The 13,084-nt window shown below is 34.7% G+C and overlaps 1 protein-coding gene across 1 annotated transcript; it reads right to left on the bottom strand.

The window, feature by feature from the left end:
- Nucleotides 1-6,711: 6,711 nt before the first annotated feature.
- Nucleotides 6,712-12,875, bottom strand: LOC120165626 (cellulose synthase A catalytic subunit 2 [UDP-forming]-like). Its single transcript, XM_039175103.1, has 14 exons — nt 12,715-12,875; nt 11,305-11,500; nt 10,994-11,220; nt 10,777-10,879; nt 10,512-10,695; nt 10,084-10,350; nt 9,601-9,946; nt 9,283-9,420; nt 8,978-9,103; nt 8,665-8,877; nt 8,312-8,582; nt 8,005-8,201; nt 7,559-7,909; nt 6,712-7,312 (listed from the first exon to the last, which is right to left on the bottom strand). Exons 1-14 carry the CDS (start codon nt 12,793-12,795, stop codon nt 6,728-6,730), a joined length of 3,285 nt encoding a protein of 1,094 aa, XP_039031034.1. The 5' UTR covers nt 12,796-12,875; the 3' UTR covers nt 6,712-6,727.
- Between the last annotated feature and the right edge of the window lie 209 nt (nt 12,876-13,084).

The raw sequence follows: 13,084 nt of genomic DNA, 5'->3' as shown, positions 1-13,084 counted from the left end.
AAGTGTTATATGTGACTTGGAGATCAATTTGGATCAATTTGGAGCCATGAGTTAGTAAAAGGGTTAATATACAAGTCTTGAGAATTGTGAGATATTATTACAAGAATGTAATATTTGAAGGGTTAATGTTGATTTTTTATAGTTGAAAATGCTAGAAATTTAAGTTTGAAAGTTGTTTGGAACCAAATTTCAAATTTGGTAAAATTTGAGGGTGGAATTCAAAAAGTCTCAATATTATGGGGACTTGATTTTAAATTTATTAAATGTGGTAGTATCATTTGAGTAAATTATTGTAATTCTGGAAATTTATTTAATATGTTGATTTTTGGGTTTAATTCTTAAGTTGAGATTTAATTCTAAGTTTATCAAGTTGTGTGATTGAATTTGAAAAGTCTAAGAAAATTTAGGATGAAATTGGAAGCTTTTGAATGTTTAAGTGTTGATTTGAATATTTTACCGAGGTGCTGGAAATTTTATGTGATTAATGTGAAACGATGATAATGGTGAAGGGCCATTATGATTAAATATGAAAGTTGATATGAATTCTAAAAAGAATTCATAATTAGTAGTTGAATTATGAAATTAGTAAAAGTTGAGTTGACAATGAAACGAAATATTCATGGAATTTAAGGAATATTTTGATATGTTTCAAATTACGATGGAATTACGATTTAGTTTTATATCAATTTAAGTATCAGATTTATTTTTATCGAATTTTATATTTAAGTTTAGATTATGTTAGTTCGATATTAACAAATAATTTGAATATTCTATCTTATTTCATGACGTCGTCAGTCCACGATAAATTTAGTGATTCAAGTAGCTTGAAAGGGAAGGAAAAAGTGTCGGATCGAGAAGATTATCGTGGAAAATATTTGATAGCGAGGCAAATGTGAGTGCATTTCATTTGTTTATATGTTTCGACCAAACATTGTGTTGCGACGAGCCAGTGTCGGAGTTACCTTAAGAATTGACTCTTAGTATTATGTGAAGTGTGATTCAAGTTTATATGTTTATTTAGTAAGCTAATAGAACTAGTGAATAAGTCAATGATACTATTTGGTAAAATATGCCTGGAAATTATGTTTTGAACAGTAAGTTTAGAAAATCATCAGAAATTCTATAAAAATAATTAGAAGATGAATATTATACCATTGGATTATTTTATCAGTCTAGTTTCGTTTAGAACAAACAGAAACTGATTTCTAGGAGTATACAAAAAGATATAAATTTTTAATCAGCTATAGGTCAGAAAATAAGACAGTAGATTCTGTCCAAAATTGCTTCTGTCAGTCAACTTTGAAAATTTGCTATAAATTGTGGAACTAGACAAAGTACCTTATATGGTTAGATTTGTATTTGAGTCTAGTTTTCATTGGTACAACCGGAATAATTTTTCAATATATATTAATACATAATAATATTTCTTTAAAGATAGTGCAAACTGTCAGAATATGAAATTTTAATAAATTGTGTAGTGGAAATAATGTTTAAAGCTTAGTGAGGTTGATATTTGATTTACAAGTAAAATTTTCAAATGATTATAGTTTATTTATTTGATTACTCTAATCAAGGACGACTTGTGATAAGTCAACCTCATTTTATTTTTCAGTAAGATTTGTAAATTTTCAGTATGGAATATTTCTATAATATTTTTCATCAACTTTTATAAATGATTTTGAGTACGGAATGCCCAAGTATGATATTTATGATGATGAATTCTAAATGTTTACAGTTATCAGATGATTTTTAGTTATCGTATATTTACATTTATCAAATGATTTTCAGTTTCAGATGTTTATAGTTATCAAATGTTTTACAGTTATCAGACTTAGATTAATAAATGATTCTATGATGATAAATATAAGCCCATTGTATATTGCTTTGATAGTTGTAGGTACATTTGACATGCCATTAAGTGAGTGTTTATCAGTTATCAATTATTAGTTCAACTTTGTTACATTTGTGTACCAATGTTCATAACCGTTGGTGCTCATGTTATGATTACACTAGAGTGCATCATATTGTAGTTTCAGCTATGATTCAAAATGTGTTGTGCCTAGTGTGCACCTTATACTCACGTACCTTGTGTTTTCTTACATAAAGTTATGATAGTATATAAAAGAAAAGAACATAGAATTGAAAAGAAAGTTATGAAATATGTTCGAATGAAAATAACAAAAGTTATTTATGATATTTAATGATGACTTACATGATTTTTGATAAAATAATGAGATGATGATTTTCAGGTTTTCAGAAGGAAACCGGTCTGACTAGCCCGGTTTGAAGTTTTAATTGTTTTTTATTTAGAATTTCAGTTTATTGTTTATATTTTATGGATTTTATGTTTTAGCTATATTTCTGCCTCACTAAATTTTACTTAGCGTGTGATGATTTTCATGTGTAGGTTCGAAAAAAGTAGTAGACGTGAAGTGAGAAGTTTGCTAGCATCTTATGGAAAATCAAACCTACCGACAGTATCAGTAAGACATCCTAAATTTAACTTATTAGTGGCATGTACATTATATCTATTGGGTTTCTTTATCAGATTTATTTTAAAAGGGTTTATAATAGTAATTAGGGATTATTTTCTTTTGTTTTGTTTAATTTTAGTATTAATCGTATTTATGAGTGAATAGTATAAATGTTATATTTTAAATGGTTTAAAATCAAGTAGTATTAGGCAAGTTGTATTTGGATATGAAACAACATTGAACTGCCTAATTACTGACTGGAATCAGATTAGTTTCAATGATCAAACAATATTTTATAAATCTATATGATTAAGGAAAAAGTTTTTAAAGTTAAAAAGGAAATTAATAAATTAAACAAAAGTGGATGAAACCTAGAAAACTCTAGACTCGATCAAACCTAGAAAACTAATCAAAATCAATAAAATGATGAATAGCAAAGTTTTAAGCATTTAAGTTCATCAAATGTCAGTTGAGTTGATATGACATATTTAGCTCGTATTACGAGACATATACGGGCCAAGGGTGTTACAAGTTGTGATAGAGAAGTGGAAAAGGATGATGAACTTTGCTATTCATTGAAGAATCAAACCTAGAAAACTCTAGACTCGATCAAAGAATGAGAGGATGAAAGGGGGATATGGGTTATGATAAGGTACTTGGATTAGGGTTTTGATTTATTGAATATAAGACAAATAAGAATAGGTTAAGAAAAAGGATTAGGGTTTTGATTTGTTAAATCTAACACAAATAATAATAGGTTAATACAATAAAAACAAGGGTAATAGAATTCTAATGAAATTAGGACAAAGGAAAAACAAAGGTAATGAAAAAAACTAAAAGACAATATATAATAAAGGAATTAAGTTTATATTCCCTTATGATGGCTAGTAAGGGGTTGTTATGGATAGATTTTGATAGATGAATACTCTTTGGAAAGATAATGAGAGAAAGATTGCAACGAAGAAGACGGATCAAAATTATGACAGTCGGATTTCATAAAAAGTGATTTGAAAATTTACCTCTAGTAGGTATGGTGCTTAACGCAAACCCTAAGGTTTTGAGATGGAAGTTGGCGTAAAGATGGAGGAAGAAGATGATGGTTTATGGAGATGAAAAATAGATGGATATGTACTACCGAACTCTCCTAGTCGCAATGAAAAGACAAACTCATCAATACAACTCTAATCAGCCCTCCTAATTACAATGAGAAGACAAACTAGAGTGAATATCTATTTCTCAAGAACTTGGAAGAACTTAAAGGAAAAGATGCTTCGAAGACACAAGACAATCAACTCTTGCAAAAACATTCTCACATTGTATTATTATTCAAATAAAGCTAAGAGACAACCGATCATAATTCTAGAAGACATGTTGACCAAATAACATCAGGATCCCATTCAAAAAGTAGTCGCAAGTCTGTTACTCTGTTGTTATTCTTTTCCAATGTTTTGTCGTGGGTATAACTTAGAAGCTTTAGTTCATCTTACTTTGATGTGAGCCATTTGGTATATGTATCATCATCCATCTCTTCAAAAGTATTCGACCTCGAATCTGGAACATCAAAGGGAGAAACATTAAAACCTTTTAAAAATTCACTCACATTATACTTACCAAGTAGATATGGTTTGAATCTTCGAGACTTTGTTCTTCTAATAGGTTCGAGTAGAAACAACAGTCCAAAGAAGCATTTTTTGTCATCATTAAGGACTCTAGTGCATGTGTTAGATTGGTTACTTCATCTTCATTATTTCAAGCAGCCACAAATGCCTTATTTTTGCTTGATCTTTTCTTCTTTAGGAGGGGACATTTATTTTTGACATGTCTCATTCTTTGGCATTCAAAGCACACATGGTACCTTTCTTCTTACTCAATTCATGTTTTTTGTCTTCTTTTGGAGTCATGAATTGTTTGAATCTTTTGAAGAGATTGGTTATCTCTTCATCTACATCTACCTCTTCACTTGAGTCTTGATTACTCTCATTGGTGGATTTGAAGGCGATTTACACCTCATTTTTCTTGTTCTTCTCTTCTTTTTCTTTTGGAGTCTCACATCATGATTGAGTAATGATCCGATGAGCTCATAGAGGGTGTACAACTCCAAATCCTTGGTTTTTTCGATGGCGTTTGATTTGCCTTCCCAAGATGTTGGTAATGAGACAACCATCTTTCTCACTACTTCTTTATTGGAATAGAACTTCCCAAAGTTCCTTAACTCGTTCGATTATTAAAGTGAACCGACCAAACATCGTCTTTATATTTTCATCGAGTTTCATCTTGAAGTTCTCGTAGTTGAGAGTGAGAATGTCAGTCTTAGACTTTTTTACTTGGTTTTTCCTTCATAGGTCACCTCCAACTTATTCTATATCTCCTTAGCATTAGAGCATTAAGATACTCTTCTATATTCATCCGGGCCAATTGCATATAAGAGAATGTGCATGGCTTTAGCATTGAGTTGGGTGAGTGTTTTTGTCTTCATTGGTCCACTCCGACCAGTTTCTTGGAGTATGAGAACCATCAATGATTGCATCCCAAACCACAAGATCAATGGCTTTAATGAACAAACTCATTATATTCTTCCAATAGAAGTAGTTGTCATCATTTAATTAAGGAGATTTTGAGATAGAGTGAAAGTCCTCGAGGTAGTATGAGCTAGAAGTCGAAGTCATCTTCTAGGTTGAGACGGGAATTGAAAGAGCGCTTCTATGATTTTCATAAGGTTGTTAAATCGTCGATTGTGACCCGCTCTGATACCAATTGTTAGCTCTTACGAACAATCGAAATAGTGCCAAGATGAGGTGAAATGGTCAATTGAAAATTTTGGGTATTGAGAGAATGATAAGAAAAAATGCACAAGTATTTAGAGTGGTTCAACTTACTCAAATGGAGTCTACATCAACTACCTTAGCTTCACACTAAGGATTTCTAACATATTCACTAATTTGTTCTTTCTTTTTCTAAGCTCAAGAGTAACATTTAACAAATCACTAGTTTTCAATGGCTAAACTAGAACTAAACTCCTTTTACAAAATGATAAAAGATTGTAAAAAAAATCTCACAAGATGGGTGTTTACACAATTAAGCTCACAAAAGCACTCTATGTACAAGAGAAAAGTACTATGTGTACCAAAAATGCTACTGGAATCTGAACACCTTTGTAAACAACATGTAATATCGATACTTTCATATGAGTATCAATACTTCTCTTGCCTTTGGTATCGATATTGCAAGAACAATATCGATATTACTTTTCCAGAAAACTGTTTTTGTGTTCAATTTAATGTTAAATGGACTTTGAATTATTTTTGAAAACTTTAAATAAATTCAATCAAGTCCAAAAAAGATTTTGCCCTTAATTTGTTATATTAAAATAGGTTTAACGCTAATAAACCATTGAAATTTAAATTAATTGATGGTAAGAAATAACTAATTAAGTTTGTATCAATTAATTAATTTTTTTTTTGTTAAACAGAGATGCATTATAGTTTGAAGGCAAATATCAGGATTCGAACTCACACAATTTAAGACAACATAAGTATCTTTAAACCCAAAGTCAATCAAACCGAACCTTCAAAAAGATTCTACTCAATTCAAATCCAAATCTTTAAAATAAAAAAAAAAATCGACTTGATCAGATCAAGTCGAGCTCCTAAGGTATGGGTGAAATGCTCTTCCTTAATATAAACTATGAAATAGAAAATGGTTGGACATAAAATTTTGTTTTGAAACTGAGGCACGGCCCGTTCAGCCAACTTTAACTAGACTTGAGAATAGTAAATTATGATTATGCTTGGTCTAGTGTAACAAGTCCCATCCCTGAATTTGATATCTAAAACACATAATAAAGTTTCATATAACTTGAATTTATGAGCATTACATTGGACAAATTCCCGATTCCATACCAAACATATTACAACATTCTGACAAACATTTAACAAAAAGAGAGAAAAAGTGGGAATGAATTTTTTGGCACCCCATTCTTTAATAAATGAAAACTCCCAAAACACAAATGAAAAATAATCTAAAACAATGAACAATCTGGTCCCATCTACATCACCCACCCCCCAACCTAAGTGATAATCATAATTATTAGCAAAATTTCTGCTTTGTTCTCATGATAACACCTTAACTCTTCATCATGAAAACATAGCCACACTACAACGAAACACAACTCCCTTCTTGACAACAGCCATTGCATGTGAGATGATTCAAGAACTGAATCTCTTTTTTCTCTTCTTTATTTTCTCTTAATTTTCCTAGTCGTCACAATTCAGCCCGCAAATCTCTAATACGGGGCCGTCTTTGGAGACAAATGGGTTTATTCGGACCCACATAAGGGTCAAGATCGAGGCCAGCAGGATCGACCACACCAATATAATGGTTGGCATCCGGTCTTGTTTCCCCAGTAAACCTTTGAGGAAGGGGTAAAGGTGGATAATAACCCAAAGGGCGAAAAATAGTCGCCCAAACAATGGTCCCCAGGAATCATACCCGTTATTGATTGCATCCGAGATTCCGACCACGACGCCGATTATGTTTAAGATCAATAGGGTGGTGGGAGGGATGAGCAAGGACGTCCACTTGAAGAGGTAAAGCTCGGAGAACTCACCATCATCAGCTGCTTTAGAGGTCACAGTGAAGCTTGTGCTGACACCGGCTAAAACCTTTAGCAAGCCCTGAAAGAGTGCAAATAGATGCGATGAAACACCTCCGATCACCCAGAATTGCTCATTTCTCCACCAGTCATCGATTCCAACACCACCCCACTGCATCTCAAGAATACCAGTTGCAGCAATTGATATGAAGAGAGCCATGAATATAAGACTGGCATAGTTGCTAATCTGCAAGTGTTGGAATTCAACATTAGACACCCGAGTTCTCTTTTTTCGAGGTTAGCAGTTGAAAAATCCTACCTAAAAAGTAAACATATCCGAAAGAAATAATTCAAAGTTATCCAAGTCCTGATATTGTGATATGGTCAATGAATGAGCAGTTATCAACGCTTTAGTATCATCTCAAAATGAAAATGCAAAGTTTAATCATGTATGAACTATGGAGCATAAAACAACATAAAAGTGAGTTCTTACCTCAGGAACAATAAATTTTCCAGTAAGGAGACAAATAGCTGGAAGGGTACAGTAAACAAGCAAGGGAATGGAGGTCCATGGATATACGACCGAGTTTATGTAGGAAAACCGTTCCAGCCATTTCAACCCGCCCCCATATCCATACCAAATGGGACAATGTCTGCTCAAGAAAATTTCAACAGATCCAAGAGCCCATCTCAGAACTTGGTGTAGACGATCTGAGAGGTTAATAGGAGCTGAACCCTTAAAAGCAGGTCGTTTAGGTATGCAGTACACAGATCGCCAACCATGACAGTGCATCTTGAATCCAGTCAGGATATCCTCAGTCACAGAGCCATATATCCAGCCAACCTGGTTTTCAAGTTCGAAATTTTGCTGATTATGAGATATTAATACATTAAAAACTTGCCTATATTATATACTCAGGTTTTTCACTTTTTACTTACTTCCTTCCCCCATTCGGTTTTATCTTCATAACCGCAACTTATAACTTGGATTGCTTCACTCAGTAATGATGCAGGGCTTGCATTTCGAGGAATTCCACCATTCTCCAGAAGAGTGGATGCCACGAAAACAGGAGACTGACCAAATTTCTTCTCCAGTTTCATTTGTGATGTCTCAGATGACTTGTGAGAGTTTGACTCTGACAGTGGCACAAAGATTTCTGGTTTAGAATGTTATGTTAAAAGCACATGATAGAAACATAGTTAGATCAATGGAACTCTCGTTGTCCCCTGGTAAGTAAACCCTTACCCGAAGATCCTTCAATGTTTTCAAGAGCGTGTATCTGCTTCGAAGCTTCCCTTTGTTTAGATTTCTTTGTTGTCTTCTTTTGCTTTGTTTTCTTGTTCTTTCTCGAAAAACAGCAGAGACAGAAGCACCATTTTGGCATACAATTGCAGGTCTTGCCAGGAGGCTTCTTGGTAACGGGTGCATCATAACCATAAAGTGCTTGCCTTCTGAAGACACACCCTGTTCCAACATATATAGGTCCTTGTATGCCATCTAACCCTTTCATGTTGATCTGGTTTAAATTTACGAGATTAGGTTTTGAAAGATGAGAGAAAGAACAGGTAATTCGCAGGGAACAAATGAAATAAGCTTACATCAAAGAACACAACATTCCGATTCGAGTATCTATCATGTCGATCAATTCCATCAAATCTTTGAGGAAACTGTACATAACAAACTTTCTTTCCAGATGTTGGATCCATCATGAAACACATGGCTTCTCTAAGTGCTTTGCTATTGTTAATATAGTGATCACAGTCAACGTTCAGAAGATACGGAGCATTTGAGAGAACGGCCGAGACTCGTATCTTCAGTACAATAATGAAAGTTCATAAGTTTAAAACCATGTGTTAAGTGTTAACTGCTAAATGAGTATGAAACATGAAAATTAAAGAACTTGTGCCTTACCAAAGCATTCATGGCCCCAGCCTTTTTATGATGTTCAAACCCTGGCCTCTTCTCACGAGAAACATAAACTAGGTGAGGTAACTCGTTTCCCTCCACATCGCGAACACCACTATGACCTAGGAAAACCTGCACATAAAAGGAATCAAAGATGATTCACGAGCTACTTTGACATATCACAAATAAAAGAAATAAACCCAATTTCCCAAGCATGCATCGATGGTGTTCTATGGAATAAACCCAATTTCCCAAGCATGCATCAATGGTGTTGTGTTCCATATAGCAAGCCAGATGTAACACCATCTCACCTGAATCATTCCGGGATGGTCACGAACACTGTTTCCAGGCCAAGGAGTTCCATCCTGCATCGTCCAGCCATCCTCCGGAACCTTCTGTGCTGTGGCAACCAATCCATTTATCCTAACTTTAAATTCTTCATACTCTCTCTGCATAATCAAATAATATAATAAATAAATTAAGCACTGCATGCTATCAAGAGCAAAAACCATGGTAAACACAACCTCAGATTGGTTGGAACTTAGGAACTGCAGATTAATTTTAGAACTCAAAATATGAAAGAAATGAAACAGAATACATGTTAAAATCCATGACAAGAAGTCACACACCTTCATCGCTCGCCTTTCCCTGACAAAAGTTGGATGGACTTTGTCTTTTAGGTAGTCTATCTTCTGAGAAAAATACCACTCTGGAGCACGAGGTTCAATATTGAATTTTTTACAGAAAGGAACCCATTTCCTAGCAAACTCAGATGTCTCGGAGAGAGCCTCAAATGTGAGCATGGCAGCACCATCATCTGATACATAGCATGCGACTTTATCAACCGGATAATCAACAGCGAGGATGGATAGAACAGTGTTCGCCGTGATCAGCGGAGGTTCTTTCATTGGATCCACTGTACTCACAAAAACATCTACACTAGCTAATTCGGATGGTTTCCCTTCTTTCTCATACCTGTGCATAACGGTAAAATTAGCAAAGAAGGAGCATCGTATTCAAAATAACATGAAGGAAAATTAAACATGGATGTGAAATCTAAATTCAAGTCAACAACCATAACACATAAAAAGCAAATGGGCAACACCACAAACCTCAAAGACAGTCGATCGAGGTATGTTTCACGCCGTATAGGGTACCATTTTGGGAATTGATCCAGAATCCATGAAACAGCAAACCATATTTCACAAATTACAGAAGTCAACCACAAGCCATAAGCATCTCTGACAGGGTGTAGAAGTCTATAGTGAAAAAAGAGGCCAAGAATTGCAAGACGAAGGATGATAATCATTCTGTACGGATTTATCTTGCTCGAAGGAATTGGAAGCTTCCTTGAAAGTGGTTGCCTGCCTTCATCCATCCTGAAAAGACAAACCATTTTTTTAGATGACAAAGCAACTACATTACAGTTACGATGCCCCAAAATAGCAGGGGAAAAGATAAGTCCGCCAGAAAACTGTCAATGTTCATAGATATTTATCTTGTCGCAAATTAAAATTGTATACTTTAAACAGTCACTTACATTGGCAAATCAGCATCCAGCTCGTCTCCATCAAAGTTTCCACCATCACTTCCTCCTTCGTGCTTAACCACCTGAAGTTTGTCATTCTGCCGTTTCTTCCACTCTTCCATCCGATCCTTCCATGAGACACTTCCATAACCATATACAGCTATATCTTTCTTAGGAACCATTGGTCTAGGTTGCACTGCAGCAATGGAAATGCTAAGGTTCAAGACTAGAGAGAATTTATTTAAAACTGATGACAAACAGAAGGATAATGACTTACAGGGTACGGATGGATCAGCATAGCTCATTGGATGAACTCTGTTTCCATGACCCATAGTCGAGGGTATAATGAGAGCATGATGATCGGCCGAAATCTCCGAACCCTAAAACAGTAAAAGCATTCTAATAAAGCAACTATTACCTGTGCAGTAAAGTGTAAAAAGAATTGCATCCATAATATGGAAATTCATATAAATGAGATTAGACGAGAGACTAACCTCCTCCCCATAGGTCAAGAGAGGAATTTCAGAGCTAGGAGGAGAAGAATCTAGTTCCGAGTGTGTAGGCATTCCAGAAGCGTTAAGGTGGGAACCACGGCCAATGTTAAGGCGTGCAGTAAGCATAGCTTCAGTAACTTGTTGAGGATCCAAGGTGTCATAGTCGAACTCATTGTCCAGATCATCTATATCATCTTCTTCTTCATCACCTTCAACTCTAGGACTGCCTGAAGTTTACATCTTTAGTTAGGGACACTTGTAACTCATATTTGGCTGCCAATGTAGACAAATACTTGCAGTGAAAATCTCACCTTTGATTCGTTTGTATCTGGTTTTGCACTGAGGGCAAGCTTGGTTTCCCTCTCTTCTCTCATATTCATAGCAGGTTAGGCAAACAGGGAAAGCACATTCGTTGCAGGCAACAAACGGCTCCCCGTCTGCTGTAAGCTCAATCTCATCTCCACAAATCTGACATGTTTGGCCACTCAATTCTTTCACGGACCGTATCTAGTAAAAACCACAACCATAAAGAGAATGCCATCAACGCTTAGCAATCAAATGTGACAACAAATTAAGCAAAAACTGAGATTCCTGGTGAATGTTCTACTTCCACGTCCTCGAAGGATAATGGTTCTCACCGAAACTCAAAAATGCTTGAAAGTACTAGAAACTAACTAGCTAATTACATCAAAACTTAACCAGTTACCAATCAAAAGTAATAGCTTCTATGTTCTTTTGCAAAATAAATAGAATTGCAGATAAAACAAAATTTATAGTCTTGAGTTCTATCTTATTTTAACTTCTAATTATCTATATGTGATCTCGATAGCTTCACAAAACCAGATTCCCTCCTCATTTTCTCCTTTACGAGAGTGTCGCATGTTTCATGTGAAACAAAGAACAAGAGAAGGGAAATGGAAGATAAGAAAACAGGAATTAATTAACATATTTTGCTATAACTTAAATCATATATGCATAAGGGTCCTGAAAAAAAGAGATTAAAAATGTTGTAAGCTACTTCATTAAATGTTTATATCAATGTCTCCAAAAAATGCAGAGCTCAATCAGTATTATGAATAAATTCATAATATACATTGGTCAATTTCCATAGGATTGGATATTTCTGAAGAATCCAAAAGTTGGCATGGACAACCATTTGCACCAGAAACAGAATCTTATTCTTTTCTTCCAAATGGTGCCAAAATTCCCAGAATCTATACAAAAGGAACGCCAAAATCTCAAATGCAAAAGAAAAATCTTACCCACTATTAATAAAACTATAAATTATACAAGTAACAACAACAGAAAGAAACCTATCCTTCAATTAAATCAACAAAATATTGACCATTTTTATGCAAATGTTCATTAATCAAGTCACCCTAGAACAAGTCAACATTTGTATCCTCCAGAAACCCCCAAAAAGTAATTGACAATATTAGAGATTTAACGCTCAAAATAGCAAGACAAAGGTACTAGATCGTGTAAATCGTGGTCTTAAAAACCCTAACTTGTTACCTTTCTAGTGAACGATGAACTGCATATAAAATAAAACAAAAAAGATCCACTTTTTCACATTTTTGGGAATACACACAGAAAATAAAGAAGAACGAATTTCTTTCATAAAGCAGTAAAAATAAGCAAACAGGATTCGCCAAATTAACAAATAAGGCCCAAAAAATGAGAAAAGTTCTTTTTTTCCAGTGAGATTTGGAATGTCTTACCCTTGCATTTTCATCAGCATTTATCAAGACAAACTCATTTCTGTTATGAGAACCAGCAATGAGACGACCCCCAGTGTCCATAACTCAGTAAACCAAGAACAACCCAACTCAGAAAAAATCGGTTTCTTCTTCAATGAATGAAGTCAAATATAATACCACCAACTTCCTTTGGGGGGGGGGGGAAAACTGGTCCCTTGACCTCCCATCACACGAAACCCCAAACCGCGGTTGGGAAAGAGAAGACTTTGATTGATGATATATAAACAAATGATTAAAGGGGGGGGGGGAAGCAAAGGCAAAAGGAACAAAATGGGAGAGAAAGAGTGGGATTTTGTTTGAGAAACAAGTTAAGTGTATTCTGTAACCTGGT

This window comes from Hibiscus syriacus, unplaced genomic scaffold, assembly GCF_006381635.1.
Source record: "Hibiscus syriacus cultivar Baekdansim isolate YM2019G1 unplaced genomic scaffold, ASM638163v2 tig00111584_pilon, whole genome shotgun sequence".
NCBI classification, from domain to species: domain Eukaryota; kingdom Viridiplantae; phylum Streptophyta; class Magnoliopsida; order Malvales; family Malvaceae; genus Hibiscus; species Hibiscus syriacus.
The sequence above is the reverse complement of the archived record's forward strand: the minus strand, read 5'-3'. Positions and strand labels throughout refer to the sequence as shown.

Bases quoted from the DNA above. Each gene is read 5' to 3' on its own strand.
- LOC120165626 (XM_039175103.1), bottom strand. From the start codon at position 12,795: ATGGACACTGGGGGTCGTCTCATTGCTGGTTCTCATAACAGAAATGAG. The intron at 9,104-9,282 runs GTGAGATGGTGT...TTTTATGTGCAG, and splicing joins ACCATCCCGGAATGATTCAG to GTTTTCCTAGGTCATAGTGG. The intron at 7,910-8,004 runs GTAAGTAAAAAG...CTTGAAAACCAG, and splicing joins AAACCGAATGGGGGAAGGAA to GTTGGCTGGATATATGGCTC.